The 25,210-nt window shown below is 42.5% G+C and overlaps 1 protein-coding gene across 2 annotated transcripts in view; it reads right to left on the bottom strand.

Annotated features, from left to right (window-relative positions):
• Positions 1–24,933, bottom strand: part of Elapor2 (endosome-lysosome associated apoptosis and autophagy regulator family member 2) — a 164,758-nt gene extending 139,825 nt beyond the window's left edge. Inside the window, exon 1 of one of the 2 annotated variants that reach the window (XM_051152068.1) lies at positions 24,714–24,933. In XM_051152068.1, the coding sequence (XP_051008025.1) occupies positions 24,714–24,899 (186 nt within the window). In that variant the 5' untranslated portion in view covers positions 24,900–24,933. The remainder of the gene's footprint in view (positions 1–24,713) is intronic. The other variant, XM_051152069.1, reaches the window with a different exon arrangement.
• Positions 24,934–25,210: the final 277 nt, after the last annotated feature.

Raw genomic sequence — 25,210 nt, 5'->3', positions numbered from 1 at the left:
TGGGAATAAAAGAGAAGAAAACAAAAGCCCAAGAAAAATGTTACTTCCTGTTCATAGTCTTAAACACCACCTCTCTAACTCATTTCATGTTTCTCTTATGAAAGAAATTTCTTTTCAACTCCCCCAAGTCTTCATTTTGCATCAGGAAAGCCATCTCCTCCTTCAAAACATCCCAAATAAGGGACTGGAGAGCTGGCTCAGCAGTTAAAAGCACATACCTGCTGCTCTTGCAGAGGACCCTGGTTCCATTCCCAGAACGCACATGGTTGCCCACAACCATCAATAACTCCATTTCTTGGGGATGTGATGCCCTTTTCTAACCTCCAAAGGCCTCAGGCACACCCAGTATGCACATACATATATGCACATGAAACATTCATACCATAGATGTAAAATATAAGTATTTTTTTAAAATTCCAAAATTGAGCCCAGCATCACCAAGCCCAGAGTAAACAGCAGGTGGCTGTCTAAATACCACTCAGCAGAAAGCTCAAACATGCTAATGGAATAAATGCTTCAGAAATGAGCTTCTGGGAGATTAAGGGTAATCCTGAGTTGAGTTATATCCTATTGCCTCAGGATGTGACGTTATTTGAAGATGGGGAGGAAAGGGAACTAGTTAAGTTAAAACAAGGTTATTGGGATGACTTTTGGTCTACTATACTGTGGTCAAAGAGACAGGTATTGAAGGAAACAGTATCAAGAACTATATGGGGGGAATGGTCATCACAGTCTAAAAGGGGGGCCTGGACCAATCTGTCTTCCAGCCCTCAGGAAGATATTCATGCAGAGGCCTTGCTTTGGATATCCAGCCTCCTCTTTAAGCCACATACATGGCAGTCTGCTATGGCCACACTAGTTAACTAATACAAAAGTGTATCTCTAACTGGGGGGTAAGGGAAGGAACTATCATACAACATGAAGTGGCTGACCCTGAGTCTTTTAAAAAAACTCTTAAAATATTCACAATCATGTGTATAGCTCACGTTAAGAGATTCTTAAACAAGAGACCATGAGTAAAATGAAAACTAGAGTTGCTTCTCTTAGAAAAAGACCTTGTATTTGGAAGGAAACGGACTGAAACGGACTCTGCAGCATCACTGTAACTACCTGTCCTTCCCTTTGCCACTGTCACTTTCCCTTTGCCGCCAATTAGCAAAGCTCCTGCTGCAGAGAGCTGCTGCTGTCATGCTCTGTCTCAATTCTGTCTCTTCTCTCTAATCTCTCCCAAGCTGGCTCTACTCAGGTTTTTCCTCAAGTAGCGCCTTAGTTAAGGTTCCTATTGCTGTGATAAAACACCATAACCAAAAGCAACTTGCAGATGATAGGTGTGTTTCCTCTTACACTTCCACATGACAGTCCATCATGAAAGGAAGTGAGGGCAAGAATCCAAGCTGGCAGGAACCTCAAGGCAGGAACTGATACACAGGCCATGGAGGGGTACTGCTCCCTGGCTTGCTTTCATGGTTTGCTCAGCTTGCTTTTGTTTCGTTTTGTTTTATTTCATTTTGAGACAGGATTTAGACTCCCTTTGTAGACCAGGCTGGCCTTGAACTCACAGAAATTGACCTGCCTCTGCCTCCCTGAGTGCTTGGGATTAGAGGCATGTTCCACTGCGCCCAGCTTCAGTTTGTTTTCTTAAAGCATCCAGGACCACAGTGATCTAAGCTAAATCTATCATCAACCAAGAAAATGTATCATAGGCCTGCCCACAGGCCAATATGGTGCGGGCACTTTCTCAGTCAAGGTTCCGTCTTCCCAAATGACTCTTGATTGTGCCAAGCTGACATAAAACTAGCCAGGGCAATCACTGGTTCAGACTCCTCAATGCCCTCAGAAGTTCCTTTCTCAGCATTCTTATCTCTAGGTCCAATAATGCCGGACTCAATCCAACAATTTTTCTCCAACACACTCTACATTTGGCTTCTGAGTCAGCACTCTCCTTCAGTCTTCTAATTTTATCAGTGCACTCCAATACTTGGTCTTTGGGCCCTTCTTTCTCTAGCTAATATCTCCCCAAAACAGATTTTAATAAAGCCTATTCCCTCTTTCAGAATGGCCTTTTTACACAAAATGGTCTTTTTACATAAAACTTGCATTGCTTCTGCCCCCAAAGCCCTCCATGGCTTTCATTTCATTCTGAATAAAAGGCGAAAATGTTGCCATGCCTAAGGTGCAGTGTAATCTGTCTCACTCCATCCACCACCCAGTGTGTGTTCCCACCCGCCTGCCATGTGCTCCCCACTCGAGCCCCAGTGAGTCACTCTTCCTGGAATAGGTCACATGTGTGCTCATCTTCAGGTCTTTGTTCTCTGAGCACAGAAACACCTTCCCCAGGAGTCTGCATGTTTGGCTTCCTCCCTTTACTCAGGCTCTGCTAGCATCCCACAGCATCAAAAGCCCTTCGCTGGTTTCTCAGACATTCACACCTTCTCATGTGCTGTTTTCCTTCCTGAACCTACGACCTCCTGTCAGGTATCAGCAAAATCCTTGTCTCGGTTTCCCAGTCCCCAAACTCCATTAGAACAGAAACTCTATTTTTGTTCTCTGGTCTATTCCTATTATCCAGCCCAGGGACAAATACGAAAGGAGGTTGGACACATATTTGTTGGAAAAACAAATGAACATCATTTGGCCTGGTAGAGAGTCAGTGTCAAATGAGTAACACTTTGAAACTGGCATTAGATGAGTGATACATTATGGGCGGGGGGGGGGGGGTGAAGCACAACAGAGAGAGACAGACAGACAGACAGACAGACAGAGACACAGAGACAGACACAGAGGCAGAGACAGAGAGACAGAAAGAGAGACAGAGAGAGAGCACACTCCTACGGAGGTCAGAGGACAACTTGCTGGAGTCAGTTTTCTTCCTCCCACCATGTGGGTACCAGGGATGAAACTCAGCTTGTCAGGCTGTGTGGATGACACCTTTACCTGCTCAGCCACCTTGCTAGACTTTGGCAATTGATTCTTAGCCATGCCTGCAAACTGGGACGCAGCCCCTAGACTCTCAAAGACTCCTAAACTGGAACTAATGTCTACAATTCTAATGTGTAATCATGTTAACGCTCGCCTCATTAGAACATACTTCATACTGATACTTGCTTCTTTCTTTTTTCATAATTAAGGGAGCTTTTAGAACTTGACAGAAAGGATTGGATGTAAGACTCATTTAAGAAGTATGTGCTACTTTGATCTACAAAAAACTAAGAGTAACAGAAAATGCAGGGACATGGAAAAAAAAGGACCATGAAGAGAAATGAGAGTTGATACAAAATCTGGGGTGAGTTGGGGGTGGGAGAACAGAGAGCTTTCAGAGAGAAAAGAATCCTTGGGTGGGGGCTTCTTTGTGACAAGCTGGAACCATATGACAAGGTAGACTTCGGGGAGATAAAAGGGTGACTCTCACTGATAGTCCTAGTATCAGAGGTCGTGGAGACAGAAGAGGACATCCTCTAACTAGACACAGCTCCTAGTGGGAGGAAGGGAATATCAACCCACTCTTGGAAACTTCAACCCAGGACTTGCCCTGCCTACAAGATGTGCAGGGATAGCGCGGCGATTGAGGAAATGTCCAGCCTGTGCCTGGCCCAACCTGAGACCCACAACCTGAGACCATGAATGGAAGACAGCCAACCCCTGACACTATCAAGGATACTCTGATGTGCTTGCAGATGGGAGCCTAGCATGGCTGCCCTCTGAGTGACTCCATCCAGCAACCAATGGAAGTGCATGAGAGACCCACAGCCAAACATGGGGTGGAGCTTGGGGAGTCTTGGGAAAGAGTTGGGGGAAGGAAGGAGGACTAAGAGGGAACAGGAGCTCCACAGGAGGACCAACAGAGCCAACTAAAAGGCCCTGGGGGCCTGTGGAGACTGGGCTCCAGCTAGGGACCAATGCAGGGACTGGACCTGGGCCCCTGGCACAGATGTAGCTAATGGCCAGATCCATCATCATGTGGGTACCCACTTCTGGGAGGAGTAGGGGAGTGCGGAGGGGGAAAGAGGGAGGGAGGGGGCATAGGGGCAGAGAGGGAACTATGATTAGGATCTAAAGTGAATAATTAATAAATAATATAGCTTTTTTAAAAAAAAGAAAACACAGATATGATCACTCAAGGAGGACATGTACAATGGCTGTAGGGAAAATAAGCAGTTGGATTAAAAAAAAAAAAAAGTAAACTCAGTAGTTAGTGAAATTCTCATACTTACCACCAAAACAGAAAATACAGCTAAACCTAATGATCTCATTGCAGTTATAGCAATATAATTTTATTTAATAATGTATGCATGCAATTGTTCTTTCAATTGAACACAGTCTACTCTTGTCATTCAGAGTGTGTAAGTGCCATTACCAGGACTTATGCAAATCTTCATTGCCTCTAAACTAGTGCTGTGGAGGCCAGCATTCCCACCAGTACTCTGGAAGACAAGGATTTGTTAATTCAGAGTAACAGCCCAGAGACAGAGCTCAAGGCCACAATATTTTTCCATTTCAGTTAATTGAGATTGGACTTCACACTTGGGGAAGACATCCAACATCAACCTCTGATGTCCTCTCTCTCTCTCTCTCTCTCTCTCTCTCTCTCTCTCTCTCTCTCTCTCTCACACACACACACACACACACACACACACACACACACACACTGAAATAATTGGGATGCACTCATAACCCACCATTATGGTTATGCAAGGTATTGTTGCTGGAGGTGTAACAGACATTTTGTTTTACAACAGAGCTCCTTATCCACGATGGTCCAGCCTATGGACATGGCAAGACAGTTAAAGCCTTGGGCAAACATCAAGCCCATTTTGGTGTGTATGTCAAGTTAGTGGAGGACTTTGGGCTGAGCAACAGACCAATCCAATTAAAGTTGACAACAAAAGTGACTGCAAAACTCATAAAGAGGACAAATGGTACTGCTGGATGCAGCTGTGTGTAGCTAATGACTAAGCACCACAGCAGTGGTCAGGCTAAGAATGCCAAAAATTATAGCAAATGCAATAAATTGTAAAAATGTTTGAGTCACATTCTGAAAAATATCAACAAAGATAGACAACTGGAAACAGAACCTAACAACAAGCATATCCAGTTGACTTCTGGAATAGTTGGCCTTTCAAAATCAAGATGTCGTCTTTGGAAAGCACTAACCACTGATGAAGCAGAAAATAACCGCCAGGAATATCTCAGAATTTCAACATCCCCAATGGCTTTCTTATTACATTAGAGACTGGGCTTTTGAATATTATAAATAATCTAGTAGGCACAGGAACAATTAGTCATCAGTGTTCACAGATTACATTATTTTATTGAAGTTCGTTAATGTCAGGTCCTGTGATTGGAACTGCAACATGTCACAAAACAAATATATAAAATAACAAATGAATATGATCATATAAACAATACTATCCAACAGTAAGGAGCAAATTATGTGCACCACAGTGTAAACAAACTTCAAAATCATTTCACTGAGTGCAAGAAGCCAGACATGAAAAAAAATTTTAAGTACACACTATATCATTCCATTTACCTATAATTCTAGAAAAGGCAGGTGAAACTGCAATTTCTGAAAACAGATAAATGCCTGCCTGGGAAGAAGGTCAAAGGGATAGATTTCAAGAAAAATTAAAATTTTTTTGTAATATGGAAAAACAGATATCTTATGATAATAGTTTCACAGACTTGATACCCTATGAGCATATACAAGGGAAAGAGGTCCCCCTCAGTCACAGTCATAGGTGAGGGGAGTAGGGGGAAATGGGAGGGAGGGAGGAATGGGAGGATACAAGGGATGGGATAACAATTGAGATGTAATTAATTAATAAAAAATAAAAACTGATAAAGTGATACACTTCAAATAGTCATAGTTCAGCATGCATCAAATAACCTTCAATAAAGTAAAAAAGAAATCTGCATACAATAATTCAACCTTCTGTCATTACTAGTGTTGGCAATCTAATGGAATGTAGAATCTCCTGGGATAAGGGCCTGGGGCACAGGAACAGGTAATCATCTTAATTACGTTAATTGAGGTGGGAGGACCCCACACTATGGCTGGCACCATCCCTGACTAAGATCCTGCAGTAGATAAATGGACAAAGGAACTGAGGAGCATGCTTCTGTGCATTTGTGCATTCGTGCATTCGTGCATTCATGCATTCGTGCATTCATACATTCGTACATTCGTGCATTCGTGCGTTCGTGTATTCTGCTTCCTGACTGTGGTGAGCATGTCAAGCTCCTGCGCCTTGCCTTCCCTACCAAGACGGACTGTACGGAATGAAGAATGCTTCAATAAAAGCTGAATTGGACAAGACCCTTAAATGTAAATGTAATACTACAAAGATATCATATTTAAATAAATTAAGAGATTTAAATGAAGCCTTAAGAAACAGAAAACCCTCTTAAATTTATTCTGAATTAGGATGAAAAAAGTAAATAAATGAGAATAGCTGATAACTCTTTGTAAGAAAATCAAGTAGTATGTAAAATTATGTGCTGAAATCTGTAAACTCTTGCTAAAGGAAAAAAAAAACATAGCTTAAAAAATTAAGAGGTTGGCATGGTGCTGCATGTCTGTAATCCCAACGTTTAGGAGATGGAGGCAGGAGGATCAAGGAGGTCAAGGCATGCCTCATCCACATAGTGAGTTCAAGGTCAGCTTGGACTATACGATACCCCTTTCAAAAATCAAAACAAAATAAAGGAAGAAAGAAACAGAAACATAGTCCCAAAGATATCAAATAAGTGTGTGTGTTTACCTTTCACATATTACATTAAAAAAATAGATTGTAAAAACTATATAACCATACAAACAAAACATAGTACAGAAAACAAATTAATAGAGGGAAGGTGGAGTATAGATTATTCAAAATATATTTATAAAATTACTTATATAGTATTTTGCTCTTATTTCCTTGACATGTGGCCACCCTTCTGACTGGGCTGCCTAACCCTCTTGCCCTCCTGAGACAGCATTCACAGGAGGGTAGAAAGGATGCCTGAGAGGACAGATGCCATTTTTCTTTTTCTTTTCTTTTTTTTTTAACACATTTTTATTGAAAGATAAAATAATTCATATTACATCTCATTTTCTATCCCATCCCATACATCCTCCCATTCCTCCCTCCCTCCCACTTTCACCCCAATCCCCCTTCCCTATGACTGCGACCAAGGGGGACCTCCTCCCCCTGATTATGGTGCTAGGGTATCAAGTCTCTTCTTGGTAGTCTGCTATCCTTCCTCCAAGTGCCATTGGGCCTCCCCAACAAAGGGACATGGCCAAATATGGGGCACCAGAGATCCTGTGAAAGTCAGTCCCCAGTCTCCACTTAACTGTGGAGAATGTTCTGTCCCTTGGTTAGATCTCGGTAGGGGTCTGATGATGGCTGCATGTTTTGTCCTTGGTTGGTGCCTTTGATCAAGCAGAACCCCTGGGCTCAGATCCACTCATCATAATGTTCCTCTTGTAGGTTTCTAGGACCCTCTGGATCCACTTACTTCCCTATCCCCTATATATTTCTCACCTAGAGTCTCAATAGGATGTTCTCACCTCTATCCCACTTTCCTGGTAGGTGCAGATTTTGATGGGACCTGCCCCTTGGGCTAGTGTCCAGTTATAAGTGAATATATACCATTTGAGTCTTTCTGCCTCTGGGTTAGCTCACTTACTATGATTATTTCTAGTTCAATCCATTTGTCCACAAATTTCGGGAATTCCTTGTTTTTAATAGCTGAGTAGTATTCCATAGTGTATATGTACCACAGTTTCTTTATCCATTCTTCTACTGATGGACACTTAGGCTGTTTCCATGTTCTGGCTATTATGAATAAGGCTGCTATGAACATGGTTGAACAAATTTTCTTGTTGTGTGCTGGAGCATCTTCTGGGTATATTCCAAATGGCTGAGAAACACTTAAAGAAATGCTCAACATCTCTAGTCATCAGAGAAATGCAAATCAAAACAACTCTGAGATTCCATCTTACACCCATCAGAATGGCTAAGATCAAAAACTCAAGTGACACCACATGCTGGCGAGGATGTGGGGAGAGAGGAACACTCCTTCATTGCTGGTGGGAATGCAATCTAGTACAGCCACTTTGGAAATCTATCTGGTGCTACCTTAGAAAACTGGGAATAGGGCTTCCTCAAGACCAGATGCCATTTTTCAATATGCAACCTGGGGTATCAGCAAGGCAACACTGTCTCAAATTCTATGTTAAAAGCTATTGTTAATGAAGGGACCCCAAAAGATAAAAACTTAAGAATCAGAGCCACCAAGCACTAAATAATGTACTGAGTCCAAACATGGGGATGTTATAACATACTGTTAGTTAGGCAATGAAATAAAGCTTTTAGAATTAATGTAGGAAACTACATTTTTCACAACAAAATATATGCAGAAGACATTTTTACATGTACTGGACCCAGCTTAGCCTTCTGGTTAAGAGTGCAGGCTGGGGCAGCTGCCTGACCACCCAAGGAACTTACCCACCTGGGAAATAGTAAGACTATACTCAGTGGAATTAGGTAAATTAACCCACAAAATGCACCTACATTTCCACCAGATTTTTATTCTTATTATTTGTCCTACCATAAAAAGTTAAAATATTAAGAGTGAAATGTTTATATGGTGGGACTTTGGGTATCTTATTGCCTCCTTTTTCTAAAATGTACATATACTGTTACTGGTTTTTACTTTAATTTTTATTTATTATTTTGGGTGTTTTGTTTTGTTTCGTTTTGTTTTGTTTTTGAGACAAGGCTTCTCTGTGTAGCCTTGACTGTTCTGAACTCACAGAAATCAGCCTGCCTCTGCCTCTGCCTCTGCCTCTTCCTCCTCACTGAGTACTGGGATTACAGGCATGGGCCACCAGGACAGGCTTGCTACTAGTTTTCATAAGTAACAAATAACAGAAATGAAACAAAAATCTGAACCTGGTCTTCAGACAAGTAGGTACTTCCTCAGCACACCGGGCTCAGGTGTGTTAAAGCATCGGTTCAAGTTACTGCCTAATAGGTATTATTGATTTGCACATGAATCATAAAATAGAAGTCGGCATTAAGCTTTTACTGCAAGCCATCAATTCTTTTTGCTCTCAGTTTTAGGATGATAAACAAGGACTTTGGATGACGACATGGTGGCAATGTTAGAAGAACCACTACTCTAAAGCACTAGGAGCAAAGAGTTACTTCCTTTCCAGTTCCAGGAGGTGTGGCTACAACCTTCAGTGAAGTGTCTCTTGAGTCAGTGGTTACATAGCCAGTTCAGTAAACCAGAACTCATGGTTGCACCCCAAGCAGCTGTTCCATCCACAGCAGAAATCTTGCAAGTCTCAGAGTACAAAACAGCAGTCTCTATAAATATAAAATACCTTCTGGATGAGCTCAATGCTGCATTCTCCTGCTATTTACTAATCCAAGTTATCCAAGTCAAAACTATACCAGTTCTGTGATATGACTGTGCTTACTATGGTTGAAGTTTTAAGCTGAACACCCTCAATTCCTTTGTATAGTCTTCATAAGACGAACTTTCCAAATAATTCACTTTTCTATACATCAAGCCAATATTACCTACATCTTTGTTTCTCTTTAAGTATTGCCTATAAGTTGAATTGGTGACCTAATTTAAATGATTACCACCATATGTTAACATATTCTGTTCACACACATGGACCCCAAGACTGATCAGTCAATGTTTTTAGTAGCCATGTGTCAGATAGGGCCACAAAAGTAATTCCAGCACTTGGGATGCAGAGGCAGGTAGATCTATGTGAGTTTGAAGCTAGTCTGGTCTACAAAAGTGAGTCCAGAACAGCCAAGGCTACACAGAGAAACCCTGTCTTGAAAACAAAAACAAAAAACAAATAAAGACTTCACCAATCCTATGCCTACACATGTAATTTTCAAGACCAACAAAGAACAGTCTACATTTCAATTACATGTGTTTACTCATTATTCTAACTTTTCTAGAAATATTTTGAATCTCATTTCTGCTTTTTACTCATTAGGTATCCTTCCCAGCTTTCAACTTTATAATATTTGGTTATACCTTCTTAAAACCAAACTATTAATTAAAACAGTGATAGCAAATAGTAATAGATCAGAAACTGAAAAACTTCATCCAACTTAGCATCAACTGTTAAAATGACAACTTTGGAGAATGTTTGTTTGACTAATCAGGAGCCTGTTTAGCATCCCTTCATCCACCATGCACTTCTGTATCTTGTTCACAATGATATAACAACAATCTACTTCCCTTGCTGAACATCGAGAATTACTGCATCTACATCACACTCTAGGTCCACTGGTGTCCTCTCCCATCAGCCTAGAGATAAGTTCTGTGCTAATTCTTCTCTTCTGGCTGTGCCTTCTCCTTCTGCTTGTCTTGGAGTATTAGCATTTCCCTAAACACTTCCTGTTTGCTGGCCTGGCTGTGTGCTCAGAGATCGAATGAATTCAACAGCACCAACAATTTCAAGTAGGGCTTATGTGCACCGAACTCCTAACTGTACTCTATCAGCAGCATTTCCCTATATGAACCACATTTCAGAAGACCATTTGGACATCTCTTGGGCATTTTAAATATAGGATAAACAATACTGAACTCATCCTACTCCTCCCCAGTATCTTCATCCTCCTTTTTCTCCTTACTGTTCAGTCTCAGTAAAAGGCAGCGATGGCATCTACTAAAGCAGAAACTCGGGAGATGTTTGCGTCGTGATGGCTCTATCCTATAAAGGGACTCATGTAATTAGCACAGAAGAACGTTCTTTATAAAAGGACACAAGTTCAGCCATAAATTCTAGAAAAAGGGGAACTTTTCTTTTTTTCTCGCTTTTATTAGTCCTTTGAGACTTTTGTACAATGCATTTAGATTAACTCCTCCCAGGTTAATTCTCTCCTTCCATACCCACTCAATTTTGTGTCCTTTTTTAAAAATCCAACTTTGTATCCTTTTCCTTAACCCATCAATTTCAGTCTGTACTGCCCATATAGTCATAGATGTGTGTGTGGCGGCCACGGTAAGGGCTGTCACACCCTTAAAATAAAACTGGCTCTACATCTCCTCGCCAATATCAACTGCCAATGGGTACTTTGCTAGTGTTGAGACTTGGTGCCCATCTCCTTTCTCCATGCTGAAATCTTGTCTGGCCTGAGTCCTGTACAAGCCTTTTTCTCAATTACTATCAATTCATACACAATCTCCAGGTCAGCCAGAAAAAATAAACAAACAACAAGAAGATATTCTGGGGGAAAAAAATCATATGAAAACCTACTACTGTAGAAGCTTCCTTTAAAAAGATAGATAGATAGATAGATAGATAGATAGATAGATAGATAGATATTTTGGTGTGGATTTACCCTGTAATGTGATACCAACACCTCCACTAGACACCACAATATATCAAACAAGAAGTCGGATGCCCAGAGTGAGTTATCTCCTTTGGGGTTCTTGGCAAGTACTCATGGTTACATTGACAGTAAGACCCCATTGCTAAAAACGCCCACACATGAGACCTAGAACATGGAGGAGTCAAGCTGGCACTCACCTGGAAGGCAATCTTTACAACAGGTGGTAGCTCTCTTTCCCCTCTCCCTCTCTCCTCCTCCCCCTCCTGTCATTTGTTAGATGTTAGGGTTTGTCTGATATTTTTCTTCTGATTACAGAGTCAGAAGTCCCCTAAATAACCTTCCTATCTTCAATGGAATCCCTATTTTATCTTCCTCCACTTACAGAAAGAAAAACAAAAACAAAAAAACTTTCTGACTTGGTGCTAGCAAGACTTACAGGCCCTTCACTCTCTGGGCCGACCTCAAAGCCCAAGCATCTCCTGCCATTCTGATCCATGTACTTTTCATGATGGCCATTGTAGTGCCCATTCTTAACTTACTACTACATAGAGCATGTGATTTTCTTTGCCAGTGATATGCTAGCCTCCCTGCATCTACTTACAAATTTCAGCTGAAACATCATCACCTGCTCTAAGACCAAACTGAGCCTTGCTTATCTGACCCTTCCTGGTGCTCTACACAGCCTTGGGCATGGCTCTGGCAAAGCTCTTAGCCCATCTGCCCTATCATCAAAAATGTTTGTGTTTTCCCATGGGAGGCGTACACGTGACTCATTTCCTAAGTGGATAAACATATGAATGACCATTATAAAAGAAGTAATAGAGAACAAAATTGCTGACTTAAAAATTTCAAAAAATTCCCTAAATGCCAATGCAAACCCAAAGTGTTTTTAGCCACTTTGCAGGTGTTTCGGTATTTTTCCGAGCCATACATGCAAGAGAATATATATTATAGGAATTGAATAAGACATTATATTCCACTCGTTTTTGGAAATAAAAATTTAGTCTTACCTGAAACATTAAGGGAAATTATATATATATTAGTCTAATTGCTTTCTCTGGGTGATATATATCTTGAAACATCTAGAGAAGCCCCAAATCTAGGTAATATATATTTTTCATTATTATAAAAATTCACATACATGGGAAAACAGCAAAACAGAAATTTCATAAGAGACAAAATACAAAAATATATGTGACATGAAGCATATTGCTGTCATCACTGATTGAATAAACATAAATTACAAGATATTTTCTTATTTCCTATCATAAAATTAGTAAAAAACAGTCTCCTGTAATCCAACATTTCTACTGCAAATTATCTATCTTTGGTAATTAGAAATTTAGTTTTCCATTATTTATTACGAAGTTTTTATACAACAAAGAATCAAAATTAACCTACTTACCTCAAATTAAATGCACCCATTCAATCAACAGGCATTTACTGAGCACCTAACATATGCCAGGCACTGTCCAAAGTGCTAGGAATACAATAAAATACACACACATATAGAAGCATCACCTGTGGGGCTTAAAATGCACTGGGGAGGCAAGAGTCATATAAGCAAATGATGACAATATATTTTATTATGGATGTCAAAATTAAATTGAGGAAAACAACAGCATAACCTAGAAATAAAAGGGGTTACAACTTTATACACATTTCCAAAGAAAGCCTAATGGAGAAGATAATTTCACAGAAACGTGGAGGACAAGGGGAAGAAATCCAAGTGATTACGAGAAGGTTCCAGGCAGAGGAGATACTGCAGGAATCCAGAGAAAGGAAGCCTTCAGTATGTTTGATGGAATCAGAATGGAAACTAGAGTGTGCCACTGTTTAACTGTCTTCCTCAAAGCTCATATGAGAAACCATGATCCCGAATGTGGCCTCACCTGAAGATGGGAGGTAGGTGGAGCATGAGGGTTTCACTCTGGGAAAGTATTTACACCATTATTTCAAAAGCAGGCTCACTATAAAGGACAATGTAAAGTCTCCTCTTTCCCCCACATTCACCAGAGAATGGCTCTGTAATTCTGTCACTGGATAGCCCTTCTAATCTTGTTCTGGAATATTTTATTAGAGCAACACAGAGTTAAGACAAGAAGACTAAGAGGTGAAATTATCAGTTCCATTGAGGCCAGTTCACGTTGGGCCCTTGTTATAGTTTAGATCAGAAATGCCTCACTAGACTCATGTGTTAGACACCCCATGTGGTGGTGCTATACCCATCCCCCAGCCACAGCATAAAGTGAGCAACCTCCTATTCTTTTAACTCTGTCTCCACCTCCTTCCACCCCACTCTCCACCTCCCAAACCCCCATACCCCCACCCTCCCCACTTACTTCCACTCCTTCTCTGCCTCACCAAACCTAAAAACAATAGACCCATGGACCATGGACCAAAGTCTCTAAATACACCTTTTCTCCTTCAAGATGATTTCCTCAAGATGGACAGCTGACTACCACAGACTTAAAGGCCAGCATACAGCTTTGCTGCTGAATAAAGCCTTAAGAGGTTTTATTTAGAAAATCATTGTTTTGTTTTGTCTTAATTTATGGTATTTTTTTTTTAATTTGAAGTTTAAAACACTGATATTTTATTTGATAAAAGAGTGGATAAAACAGGCTTGGAAAAATATGATGTAAAACCACCCAGAGGTAGTTGGTCAATCCTTCTTTCTCTGCACATGCACACATTCCTATCAACTGTATTAAAAGACTTCAGGCCCAACAATCCAGCCTCTATGCTTCCGCAGCAAAGATAACTAAAACATTAATTTGTCACGATTATATTTCAACAATGCCATGAATGGTCTTTTAAAAGGTTTAGTAAGTTACATTTTTAATCCAATATTTTCTGATACTTGAATTTCCACAACATTAAAAATATGTTTCCCTTGGGAGTGTTTCTAATAAAAATGATAGCATTTTAGAAATAAGTCAATACTTGGTACTTCCATGACTGTTTTTACCTGAGAAGTGCAGCATTTCTTGATCTAAAACTCTCTGAGGGTCAAAATAAATTCTTTTTTAATTTAAAAATTTTAAATGTATGCTTAAATGTTATCCCTTGACTACAGTGTGAAACCAAGATAGGATGTTATGACAACAGCTCAAGCAAGACATAGAATGGTGGCCCAGAAGTCACAAGTGGTGAGAAGTTCTGACCCTAAGCATTGGGATCACAGAAAAGAGAAACTGCTGACAGATGTGACACAGGACACGAGGGACAGAAAAGTCATGAAGCTCCTGGAAGAGAGGAGTCACATTAGCTGAAGAACAGGCTTGGGGTAAATGCCAAGAGTTAAGTTTAGGATCTGTCAATTTGAGGTAATTAGCCAAATAGCGACAATGACTCTCGTTTCATTTAGAATCCAAGAACAAAGCCACACAAAAGGTATAAGTTTCAAGACTATTATCATGTATGTATAATTTTAAAACTCAGTAATGGAAGACATTACCAACAGTATGAGAATGATTGGAAAGATGGAAGGATGGAGATTGTACCCAGGAACGTAGCAGTGTAAGTCAGTCAGGAGGGTGAGAGGATCAGTGAAGGCTGAGGATTATAGTGGGTTAAGAACCAAGGTCCAGAGGGGCTGGCTGAGACTAAAGCACCATGCACAGGCTGGACCTAGGCCCCTTACACAGATGTAGCAGATGGGCAGCTCAGGCTTCATATGGGCCCCCTAGGAAGGGGAGCAGTCTCTGACAGGACTCTGTTGCCTGTCTTTAACTCACTTTCCCCTGGCAAGGCTGCCTCAGCAGGCCACAGGGGAAGAGGATGTGCTCAGTCCTGATGTGACTTGATGAGCTGAGGTGGGTGGGTACATAGGGCTGGAGCTCTCCTTTTCTGAGGAGTAGGGGAGAGAGAGGGAGGATGGACCTGGGAGGAGAAGAGAGAGGGGGCTACATTTGGGATGTAAACTGAATAGTTAATTGTTTTTATTTTTTTTTTTAATGTTTTAAAAAGATAAAATCGAAGAGCCCAGTAAATTTCTGTGATGACCAACTAATCATTCCCAAGCTACCACTGTTTTAAAAGAAAAAAAAAGTATGGAGTACTTCAGTAAGAAAATTGCCTATGTGCATTCCAATACTTTCTCCAACGTTTTTAATTTATGTATTTATTATATGCATTGGTATTTTGCTTATATGTGCATCTGTATGAGGATGCCAGATGCCCTGGAACTAGAGTTATAGACAGTTGGGGGCTGCCATATGGGTGCTGGGAATTGAACTCAGGTCCTCTGGAAGAGCAGTCAATGCTCTTAATCACTGAGCCATCTCTGCAGCCCCTCAAATGGTTTCTATTTAAATTTATTTTATTTTTATTAATTGATTCAGACTACATCTCAGCTGTTATCCTCTCACTTTTATCTTCCCGTTCCTCCCTCCCTCTTTTGCCCTTTTCCCCTACCCTAGGTCTGTGATAGAAGGGGGCCTTTTTCCCCACCATAAGGTCACAGCCTATCAAGTCTCATCCTGGTAGCCTACTTATCCTTTTTCTGAGTGCCACGAGGCCTCCCCACCAAGGGGAAGTGGTCAAATATGGAGCACCAGAGTTCATGTCACAGTCAGTCCCTGCTCTCCTACAACTGTGGAGAATGTCCTGTCCATTGGCTAGATCTGAGTAGGGGTTCAATGTTTACTGCATGTATTGTTCTTGGTTGGTGCAGTAGTTTGAGTAGACCCCTCCCCTGGCTTCAGATCCACCTGTCATGATGTTTTTTTTTTGTGGGTTTCTATGACGCTCTGGATCCTTCTATTTCCCCATTCTCCCATATTTTCCCTCACCTAGAGTCCCAATAGGAAGTCCCTGATTCTATCCTGATCACCTGGTAAGTGAAGACTTTCATGGGACATCCCTTCTGGGTTAGTGTCCAATTATAAGTGAGTATACACCATGTGAGTCTTCCTGGATCTGGACTAACTCACTCAGGATGATGATTTCTAGTTCCATCCATTTGCCTGCAAATTTCAGGATCTCCTTGTTTTTAATAGCTGAGTAGTATTCCATAGTGCAAATATACCACAGTTTCTTTATCCATTCTTCAACTAAGGGACATTTAGGTTGTTTCTAGGTTCTGGCTATTATAAATAAGGCTGCTATGAACATGGTTGAGCATATGACCTTGTTGTGTGGTGGGGCATCTTCTGTGTATATTCCAAGGAGTGGAATAGCTGGGTCTTGAGGAAGCCTTATTCCCAGTTTTCTGGGAAAGCGCCAGATTGATTCCCAAAGTGGTTGTACAAGTTTGCACTTTCACCAGCAATGAGGAAGTGTCCCCCTTTCTCCACATCCTCACCACCATGTACTGTCACTTGAGTTTTTGATCTTAGCCATTCTGATGGGTGTAAGATGGATTCTCAGAGTCATTTTGAACTCAAGTCCAAGTGGATTAAAGACCTCAACATAAAACCAGAGACACTAGCCGGGCGTGGTGGCGCACGCCTTTAATCCCAGCACTCGGGAGGCAGAGGCAGGCAGATCGCTGTGAGTTCGAGGCCAGCCTGGACTACAAAGCGAGTCCAGGACAGCCAAGGCTACACAGAGCGACCCTGTCTCGAAAAACCAAAAAAACAAAAAACCAGAGACACTAAATCTGTTAGAATAAAAAGTAGGGAAGAGCCTGGGACTCACTGGCACAGGAGACAACTTCCTGAACAGAGCACCAAGCCCATGCCTTAAGGTCAACCATTAATAAATGGGACCTCATGAGGCTGAGAAGCTTCTGTAAGGCAGAAGACACTGTCAACAGAACAAAGCAACAGCTTACAGACTGGGAAAAGATCTTCACCAACCCTACATCTGACAAAGGTCTAATATCCAAAATATATAAAGAGGTCAAGAAATTAAACACCACCAAACCAAACAACCCAAGTAAGAAATGGGGCTTAGAATTAAACAGAGAATTCTCAACAGAGGAATATCGAATGGCTGAGAAACACTTAAAGAAATGCTCAACGTCCTTAGTCATCAGAGAAATGCAAATCAAATGGTTTCTTAATAGTCTTGAATATTGAGGAAGATACTCTGAAGTTAGACCAAAGACTGGAAAATGTTATTCAGGAAGGCTAACCATCCCCTAACCAGCCTATTACAGCTGTTTGTAGTCTAATGCCAATCTTGGAGGTAGTACCTAAGACTTTCCATATTGTTTCTTCTGTCAGGTGTGAACTTCTAGAAAGCGCTGGCAATCTCTGCATTCTGTCTTATCGCCAGCATGTGCCCAGGTCTTGGTGTCTAGACGATAACTGAGCAATGCTTGCTAAGGCACTTCCTGAGAACCGGAGGATCTCATGATCCATTCAGTGTGCTTAATACTTTCTATGAGGTTCAGAAGTCGGCTAGGGTGAAAAGTCAAGGACTTTTTGCAACAAAACTCGTCCCCATGTTTCAGAGCAAAGATTGTATTTCTTGCTTTGTCCCAAGAGCAGTGGTCCTTACGCTTCAAAGTGTCCCACAATTACCCAGAGCTGACAACAGCAGAGACTCTTGAGCATAGGGCCAGAGACCAAGATACTGTGAGTTGAACAAGTTCCAGGATAACATGAAACATTGCTGGTCCTAGAACCACTCTGAGGACCACTAACCTAGTGGAAGAAACAAGTCTTCAACAGCAAAACTTCGAATAAAATAATAAATCATCTCTTCTGCCCCAGAATTTTAAAGTGAAGGCCAGTGTATCGTGATCACTGGGTGTTTATTTCTGTCTTAAATTGGATACATCTGAAAGAGGATGTCAATTATGACTAATTGCACCATAAAAATCAATTTCTTCATGTAATTGAAAAAGCAAAGCTAACTACTTACTCTCTTTTGAAGGCAGTGATTAGTGCTTCCAAAGAAGATCTCTGCCTTACTTATTTTTATAATCCCTAAAGTGCTTTCGACAAAAATACCTTCAATCATTGTTTGCTGTGTAAGATTATGTAATTCTCTGCCTCAGTGAGCACACTGTGTACTTAGGGAGAAATGTGTGCTCAAAGTCTTTGCTAATCTGCATGCTATCCTTGTGCAACTTAGAAAATGGGCCCCTTCCGAGAATATGCTTTGGAAGAAGGTACCCCTTCCTCCAGACACCTGCAGATCTGTGCCAGAGCACATGGCTTATCATGCTGAGCGCTGTTGAGTGGATTCTAGCTCCTTCTTGCTCCTCAGATAGGTGCCCTATTTACAGAACACAACTCGCTCTCCCACATTGGCAGCTTCCTGTATACAATACTCATGGGAAAACCTGTAGCTGCCAGAAAGTAAAGGAGATGCTGCAGCTAGCACTCGGAAAAGAGAAATGGTCTATTGTCTCCGGTGATCCAGGAAGAGTTCAGTGGAGGGCTAGGAACTGTTCTAGGACAGGAGGCTTCACGTGTCTGAGATGTTCAATCACCAGCACTCCAGGACCTTCAGCCAACAGACTCCCACTATTACATTTAGCTTGCTTCTTGCCCCTCACTAGGGCAGTGTTATCATTTGGATATGAAGTGTTCCTCCAAAAGACTGGTATGTTGAAGGTTTGGTCCCCAGAGAGAGGAGGTTACTGAGAGCTGAATGGATCATGATGGAGCTCAACTTGTTGATGGATTTGTCTATTCTATTCATGAGTTCATAGCTAAACAGGCTTGGAAGAATTGGAGCCTACTTGGAGGAAATAGATGAAAGGTGTACCTTGTTCCTGAACCCTTCCTTCCATCCCATCCTCCTTCCTTCCCTCTCTCTTTCTCTCTCCCTCTCTGCCAGGAGAACAGAAACCTTCTCTACCATATACTTCTACACCTATATTTTCCTTTGTCTTGTCTCAGTCTCAAAGCAATAGAGGTAGATGACTGTAATCTGAAACCATGGGCCAAAATAAATCTGTTCTTCTAAAACTGTTGCTCTCATGTACTTTTGCCACAGTGACAGAAGACTATCTAACACAGGTGGCTGTACTCACTATACACAGTATTTTCTACCACACCACTTATAGCGAATATAATTACATTATGTGTGGATTTGTTTGGGAGTTATTCCACAAGATTATAAACCTCTGTGTTAGAAAAGGCCATCTGTTTTTCATCATTTTACCACCATTACTTGCTACCTAAGTACTATATATGTGTGTATATAATATACACATGCATAAATACATGTTGAAATTGAAAATTATATTAATAAAGGCACTAAAGAAAGAAGTCGCAATGGTTCCTTCCATGGAAAATAAAATACAGCCAGGAAGTTGAGAAGTTTCTTACAATCAAAAGGAAGAATTCCAAAACACTGCTGAAGAAAGTACTGCTAGGAATGCATACCACTGCCTGTACTGTGTGCTGCTATTTTCATCTTGTGCTAAAATATGACACTTCACAGATCTATCAACTCTGGGTTTTACATTGTAAATATTGATGGTGTGAATACTTGCTGGCATTTGCCTAAAATATGGAAAATGGTTCTGAGCATGAGAACTTGAAATGGAAAACTCACCTCCAGAGGCACAACAAGGAAGAGTAATTATGGCAACTGTGTGACAACAGAGGTGGAGTCTTGTCTCCTTTGGTGACAGTGTGACTTCCCCCATAGCTTGTGGCCAGAGCCTCCTGCACATAGTCATTTACGTGTTTTCTGGTTTATATAGACTTAGAAATGCTCAACACTTCCCAGATCTGGGATGGCTTTATCACCTCGCTGTCCTACAAGCCCTACCTCATCTGCTAGTTAATATCAACCCATATCACCTGATTCTCGTAAAAATACTCCGGCACAGAGCACCAGAGGCATAATCGACAAATAAATACCCTCTTGTCAGCTCTCAACTTGTGTAGAGCACTTGATACACATCCACTTCTTCCTTCTTCAGTCTTTTCTCTTATTTCCTCAAAATCCTATAACTCAAATATCTCCAGTCTGGCCATTGCTTTAGTGTCTTCTTTGTGAACATTTCTGATTCATTTATTGTTGGTAAAACCCAAGTTCTATCCTTTCAACTGTTACGTTCCTTTCATCGATGTGACTCCCTCGCCCTCTCTCTCGTCCCCATACTAGCCCAGACCATAATCCTGAGCACTGTAGCTTGATCTCTATGTAGATCAGTCCCTCTAAAAGCAAAGCCCATTATCTTCCTCACATTCCTTATCCTGGGGCTATAGGCACCTCTCCTTAATCAGGCTAGAACCCTTCATTCACCCTCACGCAGTTCCCATCAATCTTCTAACCTAATGCTTCTTCCCACTTTCATTGCTACCCTGTAACTGATGCTCTGCCTTCCTTCTCCTGGGCTATTACCCGCGCCTCCAAGCAGGTCTTGGCTCTTTCCGTATCCCACTCTTCTAATCTGGCCTCCATTTTACTGCCAAACTAAATGTTTAAATTCCTCTTGCTCCCGGCTGCCGGTCAAATGAAGACCAGCTTCCTAGCATGACATAAGACCCCTCTGGACCAGGCTTCTGTGCCTCACAGATCCACTGCCCATTAAACTTCTTGCTGCTCACTGGATTCCAGCTGTACCCAATTATGACTCAACACAGCTTTGTGTTTCCTGCCACGTTTTGATCTGTGCTCTACACCTGAAATGCCTTTCCCTCAAAGGAGCTATGCTCACATCTGACTCTTGTCTTCCTGGCAAATTGCTGCCTGCTCATCGTTGGAGCCCTCTTCACTTCTTTGGCAGTGATTTTTCTGCTCCTTCCCCATGAGTTCTAGTGTCATTTGCTTGCTTCTCTTGCAGCATCAAATCTCTTACTTAAAGCTTTTTTGTTTACATGGTTTCCTCCTCCTTATTCATATTTTTTGTATTTTTTATTTTGTAATATTTATCATGACATTTTGCCTGCAGACTAATATAAACTGAATAAAAGTTGGTAGAATAAAAACTGCTGGCCAAGGTCATCATTCACTAAAAATCCAGAGACCCAGTAGAATCACATTGCGCAAGATTTTCGAGCAGTGAACTAAGAATCTTGTGATTGCAGCTATCAAATTTAAATAATGTATACCCAATCCACTTAGTCCTGTTCTTCCCTACCTCTTTTAATCTCATTGCAACTTCCTCTGGCTGCCCTAATAGGTCCAATTAGTCAAGGAGTCAAAAAGCCCACTCAGACTCACAGGTGTAGGTCTAGGCTATGGGCCCAGGCCTTTCCAGCCTCCCTCTGGATTCTTCCCAAACTGAACTCCACTAAGCTAGCAGCAGACAATTCTCCCAGTGATATAATTTTTTCCTTTAATATATTACAAGTCCTAATAATGAAATGCGTCATTTATTACATTCAGTTGGCAAGTGAAAAACAAATGCACAAAACCACAGAAAATGTTTCCTCATACAAAACCCCAAGTGATCCCATGCAGGTCTACTGCCCGTCACATCTTATCCTCGCCCTTCACCTGCAAGCGCACAGACTTGACTTTTATTTCTCTCTCCCAAACTGCCCCTTCCTCTGTGCTTGCACGTCCACTCTGTGATCTTCCCAAAGCAACCACTTTTACTCCCTCTTTCCATTCTATAATCCAAGGACTTTGATAGCACTGCACTTAGAGTCCAATTTGCCACAAAGTCTAAGGTGAAACTTCTGCCCACAGCCCAGTTGTACTTTTGAAGGGCCCTTTGTCTCATCTTGGGCAATCACCATCAAGTTCCTCCCAGGCCAATTTTCTCCACTGTCCTTTCTTTCCTCCACTCAAGTTACTAAGATGTGGCTTTAGTTTGTAGCCTTAAAGGGTCTGATCTTAGGGCCTTTCTCCACCTCCTAGTGCTGCTGTCCTTTGTGCTTGGCAATAACTCCCTTTAATGGTACAAACACCCAGGACTGAGGAGACCATGGTGGTTGCCAGCACTAAGGAGACCAGTAGCAGGTCACTCTGTGATGCAGAGGTGGAGACAAGAAGAGGGAGTAGTTAAACGGTCAGAACAGAGAGCGAGTCGTTATTTTCTTCTGCTTATGGCCATGCTTCACTAGCTGTCTCTCAGAGGAACTTGCTAAGCTCAACATGCACCTCCCTATATGCTCACACTCTCAGAACAGGATTCCTTACCCTCAAAGTCTGAGGACCATTTACCTCCACTTTCCTCTTCAAAATAATGGTAGGTTGAAACACTGATCAAGAATACAAATTAAGCCGGGCGGTGGTGGCGCACGCCTTTAATCCCAGCACTCAGGAGGCAGAGGCAGGCGGATCTCTGTGAGTTCGAGGCCAGCCTGGTCTACAAAGTGAGTCCAAGACAGCCAAGATAATATAGAGAAATCCTGTCTCGAAAAACCAAAAAATAAAAAGTAAATTAAAAATTTTAAAAAGAGTACAAATTAGCTCAGCTGGCTAGTCTGCATGTGGACAATCAGATTATGCCCTGGGGAAGCCTCTTCTGTTTCCAGATGAGCCTCTATCACACAGTGCACAGTCTCACACTGCCTGCAGTCTGCAGGAAAAATATAAGTAGATGTGTACATTGTGGGTTCTAAAAAGCACAACTAGCCAGAAGCTGGCTCAGTAGCGTCCTCCTATATAGTTTGTCTATTTTCATTTTTAAGGGGAAATTTTCAAAACTGAGATCTAAAAGGACGAATTGCATACAATTTCCAAAACCAATTCAATGAAAAGCTGGACGTGAACGTGCGTCCCCTTCTTGTACATTCTTTCATCCCCTTGCCTGAGTTCTGTATGTCTAGGAACAGGGGTGTCGCTCAGCTGGTATAGAGTGCTTGCCTTGAGTGTCTGCCTAGCTGTGGTCCCCACCACCATATAAACTGTGTGTGCTGACCTATGCCTGTAATCCCAGCACTTGGGGTATGGAGGAGATCGGAAAACCAAGGCCCATCACTAGCTACATAAGGAATTTAAATTTAGCCTGGGCTAGAGACTAGATAGATAGATAGATAGATAGGTAAACAGACAGACAGATAAGATAGACAGACAGATGTTGTGGTATTGAAGCACTTCTTCTACTGGCCTTGACCTTTCCATTTCAAGTAGATTTTTCACTACTAAAAAATTAATGTTTCAAGCAACTTACAACTTCACTTCAGAAAAAAAAATCAAAAACATGTTCTACATACTGTGACTAGATAACTGGACAATAAAGTTTATCTTGCCGCAACACTTGTGGATGTCTCCGAAGCTAACGACTGGATTATTCCCAGGTGACAAGAGAAGTGGCAGGGTACATATTGAACCAAACGAGTGCACTCCGAAATTCAGCACAGCTGTTTGCTGAGACCTATTCGCCAGCTACAATGCAGCTGCACAGTCACACTCCAGCTTGCCATCTGACCTTCCCTCAGTTCAGGCTGCCCTGGGGCATGTATTGTATCCATGGGTGATGGATTGTGTCTAAAAGGAGGATACTCTTATTCAGAAGTGGTTCCCGCATACACAAGAAACAGAATCTGGCCTTCCCTCTCAAAAGGAGCTGATGGCTAACCTAGTTTTTGCTGGATACATTTAAAGGACCCATCACCCTGATTCCCAGCATCTTCCTTAAAACAGCATTGTGTGCCTCACCTCCTTCCAACACAATCATTCAAAGTAGGTCAGAAATGTTACTCCCTTCCCCTCATTGATTTTCATTAAGAGGATGCACTTTCTGGAACATTAAAGAAAAAGATAAACACACAATACAACGTCCAGTGACACCCCTTTGATTTTGGGGGGCACACTAAGTCTTGTTTTCCTAAAACCAGGAGAAAAACCGAATCACCCAGAATTTATTGGCTTCTTGGCTATAAATTAGTAGTAATCTCAAGCTGTAAAGTACACAGATACAAGGCTTCAGCTGGGTAAAGAATCTCCCCAACGGAGCGTATTTGCTTTGCCCATTCTAATTTTCTACATCACCAACCCGCCGCCTCCTTCCTAAGTAGTTTTTCTGTACCTTCTTCTTATTCCTGTCTTGCCAGAATGTCAAGAGACCACAACATGCCTTATTTGGAAGCTGAGAGCAGAGGGGAGCTGGGTGAAAGCATCTGTGGTACAGGAGAGCAGAGAAAGCAGGAAGGAAGGAGGGTCGGTATCTAGGTCTCTGAAAAGCTGTAAAGGCTTAGTTTCCCAAATCCCACGGGGCAGGGCTTCCCCAGTCTCCTCCCCTTCCTGAAATTTCTCCCTCAACCCCAGGTCCAGAGACCTGGCTTTCCAAAGGGGGCGCCGCAAAGTCCTTCAGAAACCCCCAAACACCAGCGCGGAGAGATATACACCACCATAAAGACAGCAAACCTGCAGTCCGGGTTCATAGCCAGCTATGAGAGGCGAGCAACTTCATCCCTGGACATAAATGAATACCCCTGTCCTCCAAACCCGCAAAAGGTGATGGCCACTCTGAGCCCGGGTCAGAGTGACCGCCCCACCCTGCACGCTGCCGCAAACTCAAAGTAGGGATGAGGTGCTGCTCACCTCCTGGCACGCAGGAAGCGGGCGGCCGGAGGAGGACGAGTCCCCAGCCCAGGCTGCATGGTAGCCCGCGAGCGCCCAGCACCAAATCCAGGCGGGGCTCCAAGGCGGCGAGCGCGCACCGTGAGGAACCCCAGCCGGTCGCCTCCGGTCCCTGCCCCGCGCGCGCCGCAGGGAGAGCAGCAGCATCACGGTGGCGCTGGGTGGACTCGCGATGAGGCTGCGCAGCTCTGGCTCTGGGAGGCGAGCACCGTGCGCTGGGTTCCTCCAGGCACAGCTCAGCTGGGCTGGTCCGCCTGCTGACAGCTCCGCGGCTCTCAGCGCCGGCAGCTTGCGCCCCTGCTCCCGTCACGCCAGAGGGAGGGACGGTGGGACGCGGGCGCGGCGCGGAGGCGGGACGCGGGGCGGGGACGCGAGAGCCTGGAGCAGGTGGCGCGGGCTGCGGCTGAGGCCCAGCCCAGCACGCGTGGAACAGTGGCACTGCCAACCGCGCAGGGGCC

This window comes from Acomys russatus, chromosome 10 (genome assembly GCF_903995435.1).
Source record: "Acomys russatus chromosome 10, mAcoRus1.1, whole genome shotgun sequence".
NCBI lineage: Eukaryota > Metazoa > Chordata > Mammalia > Rodentia > Muridae > Acomys > Acomys russatus.
Note: the sequence above shows the minus strand (reverse complement) of the source record. Positions and strands in the feature narration are given on the sequence as shown.